Consider the following 20865-nt stretch of genomic DNA (forward strand, 5'->3'; position numbering starts at 1 on the left):
CTTCTCGTTGCTCCTCGGCAATTCACATAACAGGTGAAGCTTAGATAGCTTTGATTTCGGTGTCACTTGTGCTTTCTATGTTACTTTTGCTGGGGAGAAGTGGTAAGTGTAGTAGGGAAAAGGTAAATCTTGCGGAAAATTGTGGGAGTTGTCTGAGCTATGACGGGCGATACTATGAAGCAGAGACGATATTTCAGATAGTCCTCGAGTATCAAGAGAGGGTGCTTATCGACAGACTACGCCTGAAGGACAATGCTACGCATTCCACAAGTCCAGCCTGATGGGAGATTACTCGACCGATACAGTGGGAATTCGTAGTGTATGTAAGTGCGTAGATGTGTGTCGATCTAAACTAGCTAGGAACGAGTATATATACTCGTCCGATGCTACGGCCTCGTGACGTTTATAGTCAAGCAGTTCACAGCTCCAAGCGCTCCAGCGTCAAAGTGGCGTATTTGCAATACACATGTTCCAACACTTTGGTTTGGAAATCAGCGTGATCGAGTTGAAAAACACAAGAGATATCGAAGGGTTGGCTCGAGGTATATTGTGGAGTTGAATCCGAATTTCAGCTGGAATAGGTTGGGGAATCAGGTTAGGTTGTTGTGCCTTGATTTTTAAGATATCTTTTTGTTCGGGATAGAAGTTTTGTTCTCCTAGAGATATCAGAGCCGTTCAAATTCTACTCTGCAGCATAGTTTCATCCTAAGTTTCGAGTGGTAAAATGCGAGACTAGTGTTAATTTGACAGATGAACATGAAGTCAAATGTAATCTAATTAGATGAAATATTTATTAGTCAAGTCATAATCGGATAATTTGGGGCTGGAAGCTGATAGAATCTTAGTGTGACCAAGGCGGCGAAAGGTCTTGTATAGATATCCCCTTTTTGAAAACAGATTAAAAGATAGAAGGGAGTACCTACAAGAAAATATTGTAAGTCCATATATTACTACTGCATTGCGAGGAAGAAAAGGCTAGTTAGTGATAATCAATCAGACTTTAGTATCAAGAATCGTCCTGATTGGAAACCAATGCAAATAGTTGATCGAGCAAAAGTAACGGCTGAAACGTTGTGTACCAATGGCAACTTCAATAGATTCACCGATTTCCATGTGATCCAGGTTCTATCAGAACTCAGTCCAAATCCTTCTGAGTATGGTTCTTCCAAACCTTTTTGAGAAGATCCCAGGTTTGTGGGGAAAGGTAAGGTAAAAATACCTCGATTAGTTTGAAGACATGAGTTTATGGTGTCAAATATTATTATTGAGTCACCATAATCATTTAAGGTCTGCAGGCATTCGCCGCTGCTGGTGTCCCACAGCTTGACGGTCTCGTCGTCGGAAGCGGAGGCGACCTGCGTGGAGTCGGGCGAGAAGACGACCGAATTGACCCAACCTTCGTGGCCCCGCAGCGTCTGTAGGCATTCGCCGCTGCTGGTGTCCCACAGCTTGACGGTCTCGTCGTCGGAAGCGGAGGCGACCTGCGTGGAGTCGGGCGAGAAGACGACCGAATTGACCCAATCTTCGTGGCCCCGCAGCGTCTGTAGGCACGCACTCCAGCTTTCTTCCACAATATGTTTCCCACTTATCCATGATAGGTCCTTAGGCTCAAATTGAGTCCTTGTCATGCTTGCCAGCGGGGTGAAAAATGTTGCAGAAGTATAGACTTGAAATGGATAATCCTCTAACATCGCCTTGTGGTATATAATAAACCGGTACGCATCTTGGACTCTAGGGATCAATTCTGTATCTCTTGCTCTTGCCTAAAATCCAGTTAGATCAAAACATTATCTGCACTTATGGGAATATACCTTTAATAATCCTTCAAGCGTTAGCATAGATTTAGCTCCTTCTGGCAAGTTTCTAATCAAGCTAAGAGCTTCAAGCCAATGGAGTAGGTCCTGGCGAAGAAAAGTATCAAGAAGCATAGTATCCTGAATCTGTTCACTTGTCTCATTGTTGCGAAAGTAGTCATTGAGATGATCTACCCAGAAGAGACATGCATACCGCATTGTGGCTAGTGGATCCGGCTCTGGCTGCTTGACTTCACTAATAGAAACCGTATCATTCCCAAGGTTGTATATATCCCGCTTCAAATTTGCATGCACACTTTCTAAAGACTTTGAAAAGATAGAATAGTGTATCTCTTGTATCCCATTAGGAGGAGTAGTTTTAAATAAATGCTTCGAGAGGAAATCTTGTGCGGACTGATGAATCAAGGTGATTGTGCAAGTTTGTAGAGTAAGAAAAGATCCACAGAGCTTTACAATCTCTTGGAGATCATCGCTGGTGAGTTCATCTTGGGAATCAAGATACAACGATAGCTCATCCAATGTGATAGGACGATAAACAGTTGTAACGATTCCGAGCAACGACAGACATAGCTCGGTGTCATCATCCTTGTTCTGAATGAAGCTTAACATTCGACCGTAGAATTCATCAAGCCCAGGAGGGAAATCCTTGAGCCTTTTCTGTAGATGTCTTGGCCGGACATCTTTCAATTGCTTGCAAACCAAGGCTACCCAGAGAAATGTTCCCTGTGCATTTTTTGTCAAATGATCATGGACAGTTTTTTTATTTTCAGGGGTGTATCTTAATTTTTCCACTTTGTAATCGATGAAGGAACTAACAGCAGCAGATAAATTGTGCTCGTTAAGCTCCAGCTGAAGCCGAATTCCTGCTGTATTGTCTAAATATTCCTCAATACGTAGCAAATTGCGACTGGAAACGATCCACTTCACACGTGAATAGCCAGTTGAGTGCTCTTCAAGGAATTTGAGAAGTCTCTCTTGATCAATAGTACACTCATCAAGCGCATCGATCAAAAAGTGAGTGGTTTTCATGGCAGAGTCTCGAAGTATCTCCCGAAAGACGCCACATAGCATGAACCATTCGTTTTCGTTGTTAGGGAAACTTGCAGGAACATGGGCCTGGAGAAGAGGCTGTTGCTTCCCAAGCATATAGATCAGTCCTCGCAGAACCGCTGTAGCACTGTTAATACGATTATTCGTGGCTTGGCAAAAAAAGTAGGCAATGTTGACATTATCTTGGACAGCTGTGCTTGAAAGCTCATCGATGATGCCGCAAATCAGCATAGTCTTGCCCTTGCCAGCTTGACCTTTGATCCACAGCAGCTGGCCATCTGTAGTGTTCTTCCATTTTTTGAAATCATCATGGTTGAGCACCCAGCGGTATGAGTCTCGAAGCAGGCCGCCTTTCTCTTCTTCAATTCGCATTTTATCAAGCTCAGGATTAATAACCTATACGCAATGAATATGAGCGTCACACAAGAATATAATATTTGGATTTACTGATGATGCTGATTGCTGACCTTTGAATCAGCTGGTTGGTTGAAGTAATTGCAGGTTATTTGACCGTCATTTTGGCCAACTTGTACTCCAGCATTATTGCCGGAAAATTTTGCTGTCGAGTTCATCATATCAGTGCATGGTCTGCCCAGGTGAGATAATAAGACTGACATCAATCAGGAGGAAAGCCTTTATATCCAAGTGCGCTAGCCACGACTAACAGTTGATCGAGAGAAAAGAGGGGTCGGTCACCTGACTGAAATTATTTGGGCTTACCCTGGCGGCGATGCGCCTTGTGATTCATGGAGCATTTCAGCACTTGGAGAACTACAATCATTGGTTTATCGAATGTGATATCACGTATCTAAAGTTCGTATTCCAATAACCCTGCTAACGCCAATCAATCAATAGGCGGTGATATGCAGCAGAATTATGAAATCTCTACTGTGGGGGGTAATCAAGTTTCGTGTAAAATATAGTACTATTCGTCATGTAGCCGTACTAGAAATAAAGTGACAGATTTTTAGAAAATGTCAAAGGACCGATTCCAAGTTTAGTTTAGTGCATTATTAGTCAGCTCTCATACGTTCTTTACTGCAGCAAATTTTACTGCAGCGAATACACACACACATATTTTGACTACTCTGTCCCTATTTGCTCGCACGAATCCACTATTCAGTTCTCGTTTGACAGAAAATAATAATTTACAACCTAGCTAGATACGGATTAGAATGGTTTCGGGTACGGGCCGAAAAACAACGCGTATCTGTTCCAGGGGAATCTGTTTTCGAATATAGCTGTAATGCATCAATATAGCTGTACCTATTAGGATAGCTGTACTGTATGGGTACCTCAGGTGACACATAACATAACATCACTGAAGGGTGGTTGATATTATTGCGATATAACATTATTGTGTTGTGTGCTGAGCGGCATTCCATTTCCTTTCTATCATATCTTTTGTACTCGTACCGGAAGCCATTTTGCTCGCAGTTCATGAAGTGGTCAGGAACGAATGTTGATCGCTACAAGAAATCAGTTCGTGCTCTGGCTGAGGTTTCGCCATTATCGATCAGCCTTGGGTTCTTCAAACTCAGGCCGCGGTCAAGGAGCGCCTCGAACTTGAATTCAAGGGCTATAGAAATTACCTCCTCAAAAAAAGAAAAAAAAAAAGAAAAGAAAACAGAAACATTATAGTAATAGCATGATTCGCCCAACTGACATTATTATATAGTGCTAGTAATAGATAGTGATGTAACATTTAAGATAGGTATAGTCTAAAAAAGCTTAATCTTTGTAGATTATAATCCCTCCATTTTGGATTGAACAATTATCCTACGTAAGCCCTAATTTTCCCTTTGTGTGGCATTCCAAAGGCTTATTATATATTATTGAGTCATGGTTTATTAGCTCAAACATTATCAACCGGTACTAACAAGGTTTTATTTTCGGAAGTGCGCCACAATCGACAGGTATGAAGTATCCCGCATCTTGCGAAGATAAAGTGGTACAAAACCACACGCAGATATTCATTCGCCTGTAGCATAACCTATCTCCATGGAAAATTAAAGAATTGAAAAACTACCCAGAGAAAATTAATCTGTTTATGGAGAATTGTCCTTTTAGTTGAGCTTAAATAGAGAAGTGGTCAGCGGTAAGATCTCACCAATCATCACATCCCGATCCGCGTCGAAACACTTACCTTAAGTGGAAAGTGCTATTGAAATGAAAAAACCAAACCCCCGGATCTCACCAGCCGCCTTCCAGGGATTTAACAGCTGGGCTAAATGGGGAACTTTAGGCTGCTGTACCGCATCGAAGTGATTTCCCAAAGTTGATCAATTTATAAAGTGTTCCTAGAGTCGACGTCCTTCTCCGGAATAAACCGCATCCCCTGCTTCTTTCAGCAATTAGCGTGGTTCAACACTCTTTCTAAACGTTACTCCACAGGGTCCTAGATGGTGTATCGTGGTAAGCCAAGCGGCGCCTGTGAACGCTGTCGTGGTCGTCGTTTGAAGGTATGCTTGGCTGAAAAGCGGGGTGAGCCAGATTAAGGAATGAGGCTGATAATTTGGACAGTGCGATCAAGGGTCTCCAGCGTGCACCCAGTGTATGCGAGCCGGGGTTGATTGTCCAGGGTATCGAGATCTTTTCGAATTAGGATTTCGTGACCAGAATGATGAAGTAATTCGCAGGTCGCAACGCCTGTCACGTAAAAAGCGAACAACAGTCATTGCTAGCACTGAAGCCAGTGCCGAAGCCAGTGCTGAGGCAAGCACTGTTGACAGCACTACTGCAAGTACTACCACAGCCACTGTTGCAAGCCATGTTGAAAATCATGTTGCAAGCAATTCTTCACTACCGATTGATGAAGGTGGAGACATGTCTCTGTCTCCACTGCGTATGCCTACATACCCAGCACAGGAGCTGGCGAAGTCTTATATCTTTAGCCACTACTTAACAGCAGGTCCTCGTGGTGGCCATATGTCATATTTACTGCCTCTGGTCAGTGACACGCGAAACTCAGCGATCAATGCTGCTCTGAATGCCGTTGGAATGGCAGCCTTATCCAATATCCGCCTATCTCCACAGATGATGTTAAAGGCACGGCGAGAATACACCACAGCTTTGTCACAGACCAATAGCGCTTTGAGAGATCCAGTCATGGCCAAGAGAGATGATATCTTGGGATCGGTTGTTTTACTTGGCATGTTTGAAGTGAGTAGATCCACCGTGGTCAATTTTACCACACTGGCTGACTTTTAATTAAATGAAGGTCATGACCTGCAGCGATGAATCGTTCATTGATCGTTGGATGAAACACATGGAAGGTGCCGCAAGGCTTATAGAGTATCGGGGCGAAGAGCAATTGACCCGACCAGAGGGGTTGGAATTGTTCACACAGCTACGTGCGCAGATTGTAAGTCACTGATACCTCGTGCGAAGGAAGCGGCATAGCCTGTTACAATATTTCTAAATATTTTAATTTCTTCAGAACGTTAGCAATCTTTACTACGAGAAGGCCAGCTCTCCAATGATTACTAAGCTTACAGAGACCGCAAAGCAATATCGCCAGAGTTTCGATGACCAAATTGTTGATCACCTTGGTCTTGTGGTGTATAAGCTTAGTGATTTCTATGCGGCATTGAAGAACATGGAGATCACAGAGCCTAGGGAGATACTGCGCACCGCAATGACACTTGATGCCGAGCTCATGTCAATATTTATCAATGTCCCTCCTCGATGGAGCTACAGAGTTGTCAAAGTGCCGATGTTTGACGGTGTGCCTATCACAAAAGCTGTTTGGGGCGATAAATACCATGTCTACCATGATCTTGCTGCCAGCAAAGCATGGAACAATTACCGAGCCGCCCGAATCCTCATTCAAGAGTTGATTCTTGAAACTGTGAAGGGTCTAGATGTTACTGGATACGATGAAACTGCTCAGCAACAACAAAGGAACTTGTCCAATCAGAGCCTGCAGGTTCTGCACCAGTTAGTTGAAGATATATGCGCCAGCGTTCCATTTCATCTTGGCGCAGGTATAGAAGAAGGTGCCGAATTTCAAACTTCAACTCTAGAACATGGAGATCAACCCGATTCCTCCTCTTTTTGGAATCCATTCTTTGGAAATATTTCAGCATTTCCATCACCATGGCAAAACATGCCTCAACATCTATCTATGGAAGGAATATCCTCATCTAGCAGCAATTCAACACCTCATTTCTTCCCGGCAAGTACGACAAGTCCAAGATCGGGATCCGTTTTCATGGATTATACTTCTAGTCCATTTGAAGTCTCTGGCGCAGGAGGTGTTACGCTGATCTGGTCACTGCTCATTGCCGCCAATACAGGGTTCGCATCGTATGAACTTCGTAAATGGATTACGGACTGTCTTGATAAAATTGGGCATTCCATGGGTATCAACCAGGCGCTGGCTATGGCGCATATACTACGAAGAGGAATGAATTCAAGAGCTTGGTTATCGCCGGAGAACAAGTCTCCAGTATTTACTGCCTAATTACCAATGCATAATCATGCCCCGTGTGAAAACTTAGTAAATTCATTGGGACCTTTTAAAACCTTCCCCAGGGCCTGATAGCTGACCTCGCGAGTCACACTGAGTCCTTTTAATACGGAGGAAGTAACTTTGGAATATTACTTAGAGCATAGGAATCGATGTGCTTTAGAATAGATGTAAGAAGATCAATAAGAATAAACACTATAGTTAAATCGGATCAAGTCGCTGCAGCCTGACAAATCCCACGAAATCTAAACAGTCGCTTTTTTCCAAAAATAAATCATCATCCCTCTCTTGAGTATGATTGAGGATATCTATATTGATGCTCCGCATACTGTTGGGGGTACATCTGCTGAGCCTGTGAGTGGGAATTTTGCAGATAAGAGGAGTTGTCGTATACAGGGGCAGCAGTATAAGCCCGAGCTTCCGCTGGCACCTTTCCACCCCCAACAGCCTGAGAGATAGTGGAACGGGGAGTGACGAGTCCCAGAATAGTATAAATGAAAACGACAATCAACTCCTCAATCGTAGCCATAGCGAGTTGAATCCTCGGGTCGCCGTCAACCAAAGAAAATTGGGAGTTGTGGCCAAAGTCGCTGATAAGGCTGTATATCAAACGACAGGCAATGAGTGGCAAGGCGATAAAAACACAGAAAAACATGCGTTTTTGGCTTGATTGCATGTCTTGTAGATTCTTCACTGAGATGACCCATAAAAAGCAGGTCACAATGTAGACAATAAGGTATATGATAATGGCAGCTTGAGTCTCCGTCTTCCCACTGGCTTGATCAGAGGCGTCTGAAGACGCTTGATCTGTACCACCGCTGATAGCTAGGATGAGAGCAATGAGAGCAGGGATGTGAAGTAGCTGGACGAGTTTGCTTCGGCGGGATGCAGCGGTCGCTCTTTTTTTGTATATTGATAGACTGTAAACGAGAAAAGATTAATGGACAATCCTTTATTACCCTTAGAGTTCTTAATCGTGATATTACTCACATTTTACCAAATATTCCAAGCATGGCACCAAATATCTGCAGGATAACGTTTTTGGTGGAGGTTGAATCAGAAGGAAGATGAGTGGATGTTTCATCAAATCTATGAAAATGGTCAGCGCTAAGAAAATTCAGATGAATCGAGATCATTTGAGCACTAAACACACATTCTTTTCAAGAGACCCAAGGTGGACAGAAGTAGTGGAGAAAGGCCGACAGATTGAAGAATGAGGGCCCACTCCTTGTCGTTAGCATTGCCTGGATTTTTATGACTTAAAATCTCCATGACAGCGCCACCAATCCGAATGCCACTGAATATAGCGAGGTAAATCCATCCTAGTTGCTTGTGAAAGCCGTGACGAAAGACCACGAATATCGTGAGAATGGCTACTGGAATGTATATGACCAGCTCTGCAATAGCGATGTGCTCCGTAGTAATAACTGCCATTGTGGTAAATTCAACAATTTGATAAATGCAAGGATCAAAGTAAGAAAATAGGACTCGATCTATACGGTTCCGAATCTGTAGGGAATTAAGTTCGTTACGAATTATACGGACTTCGAGAGGAAATTGGAACGTCTTTATACCTGAGGAAGACAGTAAAATCTATTTTGATAGGAAACACTTATGGGCAACTATAAAAGAAATATGCAAAGCTCTGAGTTCCATGATGGGAATATGCCCACGGCATTCCTGAAACGGAAGATGTTGGCGCATTCGAAAGTAAGCTTCGCTCTACAGGCCCACTTTCCATGTCCTTAATTTGTCTGGTTCAAGCCTACTACAATGATTCATCATTTTAGGTCGAAAGGAAGTCCTAAAAGAAATAATGGTCTCTGAGAATAGATTTCAAGCTTTGATGTTTAATTGGGTTGAGAGTGTTGATTAGCCTAGTGGATACGATGGACCCACTGCTCCACTTACCCAAAAAGGGAAACTGTTTCGATGCTTAGCATCCATGGCTGCTTGAACCTATACCAATCGAAAGTGGAACTGAGTTGCTCAAGCTCGCCTGAAGAAAAGAGGCGAAGAATCCCATCTTTCCATAGCTCTTGGAAAATTGCTATTTTTTGAGCAGTCTCTCTTCCAAGAAGCCTTGCTGCGCATACAGACGAATTTGCAATCTTACCGTATTTATTATGCCATAACTCGCATAAGGTTATCGCGCCTCCAAATATCCAGTGCACAGTATGAAGCTAACGTCGTACATCCATCAGAAGAAATATGTAGGTATATGACGAGCCAGGGGAAGTCAACGAAATCAACGAAGACTGGGAAGCAGAGGTCTAAATCAACTGATTAATTCTGATTGCTTGACGAGTCACAAAAGACCACAAATATCATGAGCAGCGCCACAGGGGTGGCTGAAAGAGCGCTGATTGCTTTATAGTAACGATTGTTAATGTACAGTAGCGACCGATATCGCCTTCCATGTTAAACAACATTAAGAATCTCATTCAAACCTTAATCACATGAGATGCTAAGCCTTATATGGTTATTCTGTATTTGAACATCCTTTCTAAATATGAGATGTATTTCTAAATAACGAAAAACTAGACGATGTAATTGATGTCTATATCATTACACTACTAAAAATATAAATAAACCTCACCCCCTCTATGATTTATCCCAATACAAACAAGGGGATATTACCATAAAATCTATAAGCCAGGAACCGTGGCTGAAAGTGCTAGAAAAATTAAACGAGGTGCTAAGTCTTACAGGTATGTGCGTTATGATCGATATGTCAGTAAAGGACATATGTCAACTAGACCCAGCCCGCTTATTACGTTCATCTATAACATAGGAGGGTATTTTAGGACCATAATTGATAAAGTTAAGACGTATCATTTGATTGTGCCATTTTATTCCGTAAGGACGACGATTTGGTATTGTGATATCAATGGTTGTGACAGACCTTCTGTTTGTGCAAATGGGGACTGCACTATTTGTGATCTCTATCTCTGTGCCAAACATTTAGGACCAAAGTATCATATATGCCCAAAGTGGGAGGTTTGTTTATCAAATCTAAGCATTGAAGCGGCTATTTATTTCTCTGGTCTGATTAGAATGAGCGTTACGACCCTGCTGCTAAAGAAGCGGAAAGGAAAGAAATCATGACTCTTATTCAGGAAATAAACGTATCAGCGCGCACATAACGCGCTAGCGATCTCCATAATAGCCTCACATGCTCAGTGGTTCAACGTTCATAATTAGTGAATTGGAGATAAGAGCAGATGGTGATCAGTACATATTCAATCATGCTATTTGCCAATAATCCACACAGATACTATCAAAGGCCAAAATTGGTCTGCAGTGATCTTTGATGACGAGAGGAAGTAATCAACTATGGAGCCAGCCATATCAGAAGTGTCGAAACAGAGATCATTCAAAGTCTGCTTCTATCTGAAGGTCTTCAGAGCTGAAGGGGAATAAAAGTACATATCAATACAATCCTTGAACGGGCTGCCCAGGATTATCTGTTATCGTAAAAGGGGCCCCTCTTCTCAAGACTGGCTATCTCCTTTTACATCCTCAACTTCCATCCACATTCCAGGTTCCCATATTGAAGCACCAATTTGCTGACCGTAAACTTTGATCTTCGAGATTCTCTTCAGCCCAAGCTGAGATTTATGCTGGATAAGAATCCAAGCAGAACCCGAGCCATTTGGAGTTCCAAGCAATGCATTAAACTTCTCAGAACCGTGCTCAAAAGTAACACCATCCTCATAATTCTTCCACTCGTCAAAGTCTGATTCCTCTCCGAGTGCTTGTGCGATAATACTAGCCGTGAGTTGGTTTTGAATGAGACTCCGAATCAAATATTTCAGGCTGTCAACCGAAGTTCCTGCTTTGTTGCATAAATTCTGCCACTCTAGATATGTTACATCAGACCACTTTCGAAGCTTGACAAGATTGTCGACAGGGCAGATAGAAGCAGCATATTCAGGACTGTTGGTATTATCCGCAACAATAGTTCCGGTCTCAACATCATAGATATTGTTATATTCCCCCATTGTGTACTGCAAAATATTATTCAAATGTTAGGATGAAAGAGTCTTGATGGAAGTGTGACTTGAGGCACTTACATCATAGACAACACCATCCACTGTGACGGTATTTTTCTGGGTCCATTTGATGAATTTCGAAGTCTTTTCTGAGATAAGCGACTCGTAGAAGGAAGGCTCAGAGCTTTCGGCCCCAGAAGCATCATCAAGGTCCGCATCCTCAGATTCCCACCCCCAAGTTGATAAGTCACTATACTCAGTAAAGTCACTTGTTATCTGGACTGTTTTGCCGCTAAAACAGCTTGCTGCCGCTGTAGCTGTATTGATCATTGCACAGTCTAGTTCCTTCCCCTTTGCCAAAGCATCTTTCCATGACAAAACTTTTTTATAAGCACGACTTTCGATGACAGGCTGCTCTTCTTGGTGTTTTTTATGCTCCGCTCTTGGATGTGCGGCAACTATTCCCAAGGAAAGAGAGAAAACGAGAGCAGTAGGAAAGAAAAGCATGCTTTTTTGTACTTGGAACACAGATCGGAAATTGACCACACGGAACGAAAAATACAAAAAGGAAAGGTAATGATAATTATTGGAGGACTAAAGAGCGGCCTGAAGAGGAACCTTATACTAAAATATTGGCCCGAAGTTATAACCTATTTGCGACCAAGACCTCACCATCCCGATGCTGAATGGGCTTTCAATTGATCAATCGCCCCATCGATACACTTGGAGTACAAGACCCACATACTAGTCAGATCTAGGCGAACGTATCATTATTTTGTAGCCAGAATCCTCTTACATATCCGTATAGTTATACCGCAAAAGTTAGCGTTTACCCGCCCCCAAGTAATGCTTAGTATGTATGTATACACCACCCGCGTATGTATACACCGCTTGTTATATACTACCACACAACCATGCATTGATTATATGATATGAAAATCTAGTGTTATAAATAAAAATGGCTCAAAAAATAGTCATGTTATTTTATGAATTTGATTAGCTAGTGTATAACCCCTTAGCCTTGATAACAGCGTTGATCCTTGAATCCATCGACTTCATGAAGTTGGTTGTCTAACTTCTCCTCAGTATCTTCTCCGACTCCTTTATAGTGAGCGCTTCAAATCGATCCTTGAATTCCTCAGACGATAAGTACATTTTTCAATACGAAGATCAAGCTCATAAATAAACTTTTTCCAGAATTTTCTAGACATCCATGGATGTATAGAGCGGCCAGCCGATCACTTTAATCAAACCACTTCTGTATTTCTTCGTTGTTTAATTTTGAGCGTTATTGTAGAAAAACCATTCAGGATTTATATAACGTAATATCATCCAACAGCAATTTAAGAGTTTTGCGTATAACCCCCATTTTTCGACCCCATCTCGATCCATCGCTACACATTTCGGTCGGCCACCCACAAAAAAAGCCCCCCAAATATTATAGTGGCACATTTACTCTTTACGTAAGGTGCAATATGTTAGATTTTCAAGGCCCTATTTTTCGTGAAGCCGGTTTAGACGAAAGACCTACCAGTCACACTTCCGTTTTCCTAATTCAACCGAACATTCATCACTCCAAATAACTCTCTTCCACTTATCCCAAGACCAATCCTTATACTCTAAGCTTTGGAAGCCTATTCAAGATGTTTCTTAGCCTAACACTTGTATCTGTGATCAATTAAAATTCATGGCCGAACACCACCCTTTTCGAATGCACGTAGAATTTGGTCTAAAAAATGCAATGGCAGAAAGAATATCAAAACATTATTTTAAAACTACTTAGTGGGTATCACAGCTTCACCTGAAAACGTGTTCGGATCATCTCGCCGTATCTCCAGAAGATAAACGGCACGGAGCACAACACCAGCGCAATAAATGCCAGCACTGAATTACCCCATCCCAGACCAAGCGTCGCATACATCGAAGGACCGGCTAGCGGCAGCACAGCTCCAATCAGTGATCGGAGAGCAGTGTTAGCCGCTGTAGCAGATGCCGCGTATCGTAGATATGAGTCGACCAAATAGGTACTGACACACGAAAACAAGATCATCAACCCCATGGCAAAGACACCGGTACCTAAAATGGGCACAATCCAGTGGGTGTGTGCTTCGGCTGACCAACCGTACCAAAACAGGCCTACGGGCATGAACCAGCAGCCGACCATCATAGGCAGTAAACGGGACTCGGGTCTAAAGCAGCCTCGCTTGATATGAACCCGGGCGATGTTATTAGCGACGAAGCCGGTAGTGAGCAGGCCTATTATGCACCCGACGCCGAAGCCCAAGTATGCCAGGCCGGCAACGCCAGGAGAGAAACCATATTCGTCCTCAAAGATAGAGGTCATAGTGGTGAACATCAGGTAGAGATAGCCGTACGCTGTGGCAGAGAACAGAGCCATTAAGAAGACAATTGGTGAGCCGAAAAGCAATTTCAATGGGCGAGCCAGTGCTCTTAAGAAAACACGAACGCTGAGTTTTCCCGCATGGTGAACTGATTGGAGTTTGGGGTTACCAGTCTCTTTGCGTAGGCGAGCAGCCTTTCGATCGAGCAGTACAGGCGCATATGATTCCCGATACCAGATGAATGTCAGGATTAGCATCGCACCAGTCTAGATCAAACTGTTAATAACATTCATCCCAAAGCAAATGAGAACAAAGAGGATGAAATATTTACCACTATGGATATTACCCAGAATACCCAGCGCCAGCCCTCTGCTTCGGCTAAAAAGCCCCCTGCAACTGGGCCCACAGCCGGGCCTAAAGTAGGACCCAAGGCCCAGATAGCCATGATTCCAGCCCGTCTTTCTTTGGGGATTATGTCGGCAATGGTACCGGCGCCGATAGTCAATGGACAGACACCCGTCATACCAGCCAGAAGACGGAAGACAATCAACTGTGGCATGGAGCGTGCTAAAGCGCAGGCAATGGTAAAGATGAGGAATAGCAAGTTACATGTGTGATACAGTTTGACGCGACCGTAAATCTCAGAGAGCGGCGCAATCAGAAAGGGACCGAAGCAATAGCCCAAAATGTAGACAGAGACGACGAAGGAACCCAGCATACTATTACTGATATTAAATTCCTTCATGACATCTTGAACTGCTGGAGTGAACATGGATGAGGCCAAGGGACTATAATAGTTAGTACCGCCATTCACACCAAACATTGACTGAAATTTCAAACTCACGTTATGAATGTATTAAAGGACATCAAAAACAGTTGACGTCCTTTTTTCCATGTAGGCCAGTTAAAAGGGTTGTTTTTATCATCAGGACCATCCCAATCGACAAGATTAGTATCGACCTCATTATCAGAAGGGTCAATATGCTTCTCTACATCCGCCATTTGATGTTTCCGTGAGAGAAGTGGTTCTGAATTTCAAATCCATCAAGATATGATTCATATACGGCGGTAAGATCCAAACCGGGTAACGGCACAAAAACTCCATCTTCGGCTACAAAGTTTGTTTTATGGCATATCCGCCCCCTGAATCTTACCGAACTAATCCACTTTATTCATTATTTTTTCCCTCCTTGGGTTTCATTGGCTTATATTCCACTCATATCTCAATTCTGTGCATAATTCGGAATAAAATCCGAACTACTTTAATCTTGTCTTGAGTATAATATTATATTCAGCTTTTATACGTGATATCAAGTCCTAGCAACTCAACAGACAACACCTAGGCACTAATCCAGATGCCTAGAAGTGTCGGATTATATTATAATTCCATTCACAATACTCATTGGAAATGGATCAAGTCATTGAAGATTGAAGAGGAAGAGACTGGAAGAAACAAAGAGAGTGGGCTTCTAGTAATTGATGGCTGAGGCCTGATTTTTCAGGGGTTGAATGAATGGTACATCAGCTGAACGGCGAATATATGAACCCTCAGGTCATCTTTGTCATTCACTTTCAATGGAATCTTCAGGAATTACGTCAGGAATATCCCGAGGTCATCTTTACAACGAAATTTTGACATTTGTTGAAATTCATGCCAGGCTATGAATACATGCCTATTTTTTCTCCTAATGTCAGTGCTTTTCTCTTCTATATCCCCTCTTGTTGATACGAGATTCATATCCCTCATTGATTAAGTATGGTTGGCACAGCGGTCTCAAGAAAGATCTTCTCTTCGATGAAGCTGTCGTCTTCATGGATATTGGCTTGACAGCCAATCGTTTCCGAAATCTTGACAACAGAGTAGGTATTGGAGCTTGCACATGTGTGAAAGACTTTCTATGAATGGTCATGCAGTTCTCACCTGGGTAGGAAAGTACCCCTGACTTGATTAAATTTTTAATTTCTCAAATATTTTCTAGGTGCAGTCCCAGATAGCTATCCCAATTGGAAGCCGGAGGGTGGGCTCAAAGCGAGGTCAAAGCCAGCGGTATCGCAGACTCAGAAGGTCAAATGGACTACTGTTTCGTTTATGTCACATGTCCACTTGAGCAAATCAAGATATGACATTTTTCATGTGAAACGCTGCGCAGTCGGAGAATTATCAATCTTGCAGAGTACAAGTGGAGCGTGAGTAAAACCTCAAGGTAGAAGGAACCCAGCGTTCTGAGACAAGTGAACAAGGAATTAAGGGAAGCTATGGGCAAGAATAAAAGAAAGAGAATAAATCTTGGAGGCTGAGATTCAAGGGAATATCAGCATGACTTGCCTCTTATCAGTCAGAATCTACATCTTAAATATCTAAATCATCTCATGTGTCCCTCATTTCCCCGCCTTGACCTCTACTTAGTCGCACCCTCTTCTCCCTCTTTCCAAGGCTCAATGGAGTACTCAAAGCTTCCCATATTTTTCATTCCTGCGTCTATTCGACGTCGTTTATCAAGATATGGCTATACGAAGCCATACGCATCTCATAGAGTTGAATCTGTGGCTCTACATCGTGGTTTCATATCTTCATCCGAGCCACACCTTCCATGTCTTGACCGGTTACCTGATGCCGTCGATGCTGAAGCCGAGCGACCTTCAGCTACCATCGTCGATCCACAGACATTTAGTTCTGGCTCTGGATCAGATGGAGTCGAAAGGGGCGAGTTTCCCGCAAAATACGAAAAGGGTTCTGGCTTACGATGGAATAGAATCTTGCCAGGTGAGAACACTGCTGATGCAGCGTCCAATGACCCCGCTCCGCTGACAAAGGTTCATAGCATTGAATCTCCTTCGAAACGCTGGATATGAAGGACAGCAACCACAGGCTGACAGCCGTCTTGCTCGATCACTTTATATCAACGCTCTAATGTATCTGCTAGATGCTTTACCTCAAGACCTAACTCAAGAGGAAGCATTAATGCTTCAATATCGCCTACCAGCCACTATCAAGGAATCGATGACCGCATCCCCACATCACAACATGATAGGCTTCGAAGAGGGAATGAAAACAAACCAGCTGCCACGCTCCAAGTCTTATCTGCACAGGTTTCTGGCCACCGTCATCATTCAAATCTTTATTATCGTGCAGTTTCTTTTACCGTATCTCAGGTCTATTTTGCGCCAAATCTATGAATACGAGCGATCGCATCACGTCACTCAGCGAATTATGACGAGTATATTACGTGCTGCAGATGGGTTGGGCAAGAACAGTGTGAATGTTGGAGCGGCAATTTGCAAATTCAATGAGGGCAGGGTTGCTACTGTTGTGGGAAGTCTAGCCGCTTGGTGGATTGAAGGTATAGCAGGAGGGATTTATGAAGGTGTTGGCGAGGGAATGATGTATTTGGGGCTGCTACAACCAGGAATAGAGCTTGATAGATTGGTACAGATAGAACAGAATTAGAATGATTATGATCTATAGAATTGAATCGTACCTATGTATAGCGGGGTGTGGACTGCGGATAAGTGATGCTTCGCCTCGCATTCTCATCTGACCTCGGCATTTGTTTACGATTGATCGTCCGACCTAAGAGCTTAAGAGAAATCGATTATTGAGATTTAAGCAACTTAGAAATAAGAAGCTGTTGGTATTTGTTATAAAGGATGTAAAGGTTGGACGTGAGGTTGTGTTCCAAGAACATAGATTAGCGATAAGACCCGATAAGCCGCGTTGAATGTTGTCCGAGCCTCTGCAGTTCTCCGCCCAACATTGAGCAAGCTTGACCTCAATTCATTTGCAATGTCTACTACTACATTACCCTGCATTCCGTCTGTCAGAAAGCAGCAGCTCCATTTAGAATTGTGAGATCATCTACCACATCAGAGGGAATGAGAATTGACTCTTCTGTGTAGCATAAGCTTGCGACATGCAGCACCACCAGGGGTCTATGTAAGCCTTGCCCCGGGCGACCCAACTCTGTGGACTGGAGTGATTTTTGTTCGCTCCGGTGAGTGAATGAAGATGATGATTGTCAATTGTTAAACCTTGACATGTCACTGACCGCCATGGTAGGCCCTTATGCCTCCGCTATTCTCCGCTTCCAAGTCCGCTTCCCAGATGTCTACCCCGATCTACCCCCTTCGGTTACCTTCAATACAGATATTTTCCATCCATTGATCGTGCCCCTCACCACTTATACATTCAGCACCAATTCAGCAAGCGATAACCCAGTCAGTGCCACAGACGATGAGCGCCTACCACCCGGTGGCTTCAGTCTTCGTCATGGATTCCCTCACTGGTTTGGTCGGGCCAAGCGGAACGACCTGGCATCGGCAGCTTCTTCGCGGAAGGTCAGTGGGACAAATACTGTCGTGAATGAGGGAGAAACAACTGCAAAGGATCCTATGGCACCGGACGAAGAGCCCGAAGTCACTACCACACTAGATATTCCGAGTGATACTATCGATGATCAAGATATCCAAGAAGGCGAAGAAAACACAGAAACCCGTATTTCAAGTATGCCTTCCATGAATCATTTTGACGAACTGAGAACTGTGGTCCCTGTCGCAGAGCTATTGGATTATATTCGATCAACTTTTGACGACGAGGCTGTCCTGGACTCGTTGCCGGTGGAGGCTGCAGCAAACCCCGGAGCATGGCATGCGTGGAGGGCTCATAGACGGGATGGTATCGCCCCAAGCACGCTAAGACGAGATAGCCCGCAGACTCGACTTCCTGGGGACTGGCACTGGGATGGCATTTGGGTAAGACGGGTACAGGACGAAATAGCCGTCAGTCATTCTGAGCCAATTCTCTTTGGAAACGCTGGTCGGGGGGTGGGGATGAATTGGTAAGACCACTGCATATGTCAGATTGTACAGGCGCTAACAAGCATTAGATACGTTTCTCACAGCTGGATGACACAACGGTGAGCTCGGTGAAAGAGAACATGGCGAACTTAGTGTAAGTTCATGATAGTACATAACAAAAAAAATAATGGCCTGTGCTTAGCCCAATATACCCAACGATCTGCGGGTGTCGTCGCTCCTGCCGGACGTGGAAATCGAGAACTAAAAGAACTTCCACTGAGGACACCCAAAATGACATGTTACATATTCTAGCAAAATGACCAATACCTTATCCGTGCATTTTAAAAGCGCTGCATTACTTATCTCATTGATTCTGATTCCCATCGTCATTCTTGTTTGCGCTGTTGCCGTGGCCCTTGCTTGTTCTGAATTCTGGAGCACCCGATCTCATAAAGTGTGGCTTTTTCATTGCTGCCGCCGACAACGTCGACAGCGGAAGAAGGTATCTCGCTCCGATATCGAGAGCTCCACTGCCTCTGAAGGAACAGAAACCCCCGCAGCAGCACTGGAGTGAGCAGAGCCTGTCGATCCTCGAAAGAAAGCACGTGTAAAGCAATTGTCAGGATGGCCGAATTTCCGGAGCCGCTTACAATTCGGAAGGTTTCGCGAAGCCAAAGTATGAGCTCTTCGGGATCATTCCCTTTCATACCTCGCCGCAAATCGTCGCTCTGTGCAAGTCTGAGCAGCGGATGGAGCGGACCAGCAACATCAACTAGAACTCCATCTCTTGATGACACAATGTATCAGCTCCATGTCCAGAAGATCAGAAAACCTGCAATCAAGGCCCCCCAAGACACAGTGCGTCTTGGCTCATTTGATGAGGAATTTGTTGACGAGGTGATTTCAATTCATCTCTGTCCTTGAAGTCCCGTTTTTTACTGACCGTTATAGATAACGCAGAATTCTAACAAGCCATCTCAGTCCGAGATAAAGAGCAACCATGGACACTGGTTTTCTCCAAGGTTGATTATGCGTTGGAGCTCCGGTTCATGGAACATGAATGGACCGCTGCTGTCTTCAATTTCTGCCGTTTCCTCTGCCGATTTACTATCTCCAGCACCAGCCTATGGACAATTGTTGAAAAAGCACAAGCATGGGCACTCAAAACCCAAGCCTTTCAGTTCCCTTGCTATAATGAACTTGCCCATTGCATGTGCCAATGTGCAATCAGTAGCCGAGAGGACCCAAATTGGCATGTCTGCCACATCTCTATGGACTCAAGTGCATGTTTCTGTGGATATCAGCTCTCCTCCACTTTCAGCGAATTCAATCAATCCACCACTAGATATCATTATTCTCCTTGACAAATTGTATTGGTTATTCTGTCCTCTCCAAACAATATGTGAAACTGATTTGTTTTCCAGACCCCAGCCATCTCTGTCTCTTCTTGCACAATTGACATCAGCATCATCTGTTTTAATTTCAAACCTGACTCAAAATCACGACAAGATTGCCCTAGCATATGTGGATGCCAATGCAGGCTGTGGCTATGAACCGCTACTCTTATTGGGATTCCATACCATCGATACTATCCGCACCGCTCTGAACACATTTTCACAACACCAGATCTTGAAGAGCGGAAGTCTTTATTCCGATGTTGGAAGTGTCATTCGACAAATCTCTTCTTTATTCTCATTTTGTCCGCGGCAGTCATTTTGTCATATATTTTTTGTCTCTGCGACACCTCCAGAGCATTTGTCCGTTCCCTCAATCAACCCAGCCATTGGTATCCACACTGTTACTCCTCATTCTCTTTTCCCTGTGGGACAGGAAGTTTTGAACCTTGGGTGCCATATCCCTAACAACGTCGGCACATGTGCTGGCTCTAAAGAAATCCCTCTTGTACAAGTGGCCTCTCAAATTTTTCGTCAGCTTCGCACTGGGATACATCCAGGGTCTATTTGTGACGTGAAACTTTTTATCCATCCCAACGAGGGATGTGAGATCACGTCAGCAATTGAGAACTTTGGACTCATCTCACTTCGCCCTGGAGAAACCTGGACCGTCCCGATTCAGCTTCATGTACCAGCTACATTTCGGCATACATATTACCAGGCTGAACAATCAAACCATCCAATCATCCAAGAATTGATTACTGAAATCGATTACCTGTTGATGGATGACTCTCCTGAAGAAATGATTCAACCAATCTTTACTGCATGTGTTGAATACAAGCATTCACTTCTACCAACGTCTAGCACAGTTCACATCGAAAACTCGTTTACCATTATCCGGCGACAGTTTGATTTTTGAGTACATCTCAAATCTTTGGCTGTGCTCCACGGTCACAACCAACTACGTCAGTTTATTCATTATTATTATTAATCCTGCTTTTGCTT

The 20865-nt window shown here is 43.6% G+C and overlaps 9 protein-coding genes across 9 annotated transcripts, besides 1 other annotated feature; 4 read left to right on the top strand and 5 right to left on the bottom strand.

The window, feature by feature from the left end:
* Positions 1 to 989: 989 nt before the first annotated feature.
* Positions 990 to 3436, bottom strand: N7495_002145 (WD40 repeat-like protein; the record flags this gene model as incomplete). Its single annotated transcript, XM_057204815.1, has 3 exons — positions 990 to 1763; positions 1812 to 3260; positions 3332 to 3436. 3 exons carry the CDS (start codon positions 3434 to 3436, stop codon positions 990 to 992), a joined length of 2328 nt encoding a protein of 775 aa, XP_057065422.1.
* Positions 3437 to 5266: 1830 nt separating this feature from the next.
* Positions 5267 to 7329, top strand: N7495_002146 (Zn(II)2Cys6 transcription factor domain-containing protein; the record flags this gene model as incomplete). Its single annotated transcript, XM_057204816.1, has 4 exons — positions 5267 to 5326; positions 5388 to 6026; positions 6085 to 6228; positions 6304 to 7329. 4 exons carry the CDS (start codon positions 5267 to 5269, stop codon positions 7327 to 7329), a joined length of 1869 nt encoding a protein of 622 aa, XP_057065423.1.
* A 283-nt stretch (positions 7330 to 7612) lies between these two features.
* On the bottom strand, positions 7613 to 8769 carry N7495_002147 (uncharacterized protein; the record flags this gene model as incomplete). The annotated part of the gene is made up of 2 exons (XM_057204817.1): positions 7613 to 8234; positions 8489 to 8769. The coding sequence occupies 2 exons, from the start codon at positions 8767 to 8769 to the stop codon at positions 7613 to 7615; spliced, it is 903 nt and encodes a 300-aa protein (XP_057065424.1).
* Positions 8770 to 10225: 1456 nt separating this feature from the next.
* Positions 10226 to 10303: a sequence feature (Short protein (N7495_002148, KAJ5901620.1) was converted to a misc_feature.).
* Positions 10304 to 10829: 526 nt separating this feature from the next.
* On the bottom strand, positions 10830 to 11339 carry N7495_002149 (uncharacterized protein; the record flags this gene model as incomplete). The annotated part of the gene is made up of 1 exon (XM_057204818.1): positions 10830 to 11339. One exon carries the CDS (start codon positions 11337 to 11339, stop codon positions 10830 to 10832), a length of 510 nt encoding a protein of 169 aa, XP_057065425.1.
* Positions 11340 to 11366: 27 nt separating this feature from the next.
* Positions 11367 to 11660, bottom strand: N7495_002150 (uncharacterized protein; the record flags this gene model as incomplete). The annotated part of the gene is made up of 1 exon (XM_057204819.1): positions 11367 to 11660. The coding sequence occupies one exon, from the start codon at positions 11658 to 11660 to the stop codon at positions 11367 to 11369; it is 294 nt and encodes a 97-aa protein (XP_057065426.1).
* Positions 11661 to 13119: 1459 nt separating this feature from the next.
* N7495_002151 (MFS transporter) lies at positions 13120 to 14674 on the bottom strand (the record flags this gene model as incomplete). Its single annotated transcript, XM_057204820.1, has 3 exons — positions 13120 to 13938; positions 14004 to 14460; positions 14517 to 14674. 3 exons carry the CDS (start codon positions 14672 to 14674, stop codon positions 13120 to 13122), a joined length of 1434 nt encoding a protein of 477 aa, XP_057065427.1.
* Positions 14675 to 16111: 1437 nt separating this feature from the next.
* On the top strand, positions 16112 to 17120 carry N7495_002152 (uncharacterized protein; the record flags this gene model as incomplete). The annotated part of the gene is made up of 2 exons (XM_057204821.1): positions 16112 to 16436; positions 16495 to 17120. 2 exons carry the CDS (start codon positions 16112 to 16114, stop codon positions 17118 to 17120), a joined length of 951 nt encoding a protein of 316 aa, XP_057065428.1.
* A 336-nt stretch (positions 17121 to 17456) lies between these two features.
* N7495_002153 (putative ubiquitin-conjugating enzyme) lies at positions 17457 to 19040 on the top strand (the record flags this gene model as incomplete). The annotated part of the gene is made up of 5 exons (XM_057204822.1): positions 17457 to 17518; positions 17570 to 17664; positions 17730 to 18421; positions 18556 to 18620; positions 18815 to 19040. 5 exons carry the CDS (start codon positions 17457 to 17459, stop codon positions 19038 to 19040), a joined length of 1140 nt encoding a protein of 379 aa, XP_057065429.1.
* A 50-nt stretch (positions 19041 to 19090) lies between these two features.
* On the top strand, positions 19091 to 20779 carry N7495_002154 (uncharacterized protein; the record flags this gene model as incomplete). Its single annotated transcript, XM_057204823.1, has 3 exons — positions 19091 to 19363; positions 19418 to 19836; positions 19891 to 20779. The coding sequence occupies 3 exons, from the start codon at positions 19091 to 19093 to the stop codon at positions 20777 to 20779; spliced, it is 1581 nt and encodes a 526-aa protein (XP_057065430.1).
* Between the last annotated feature and the right edge of the window lie 86 nt (positions 20780 to 20865).

Source organism: Penicillium taxi (genome assembly GCF_028828555.1).
Source record: "Penicillium taxi strain IBT 34144 chromosome Unknown utg000002l_segment0_segment0, whole genome shotgun sequence".
NCBI classification, from domain to species: domain Eukaryota; kingdom Fungi; phylum Ascomycota; class Eurotiomycetes; order Eurotiales; family Aspergillaceae; genus Penicillium; species Penicillium taxi.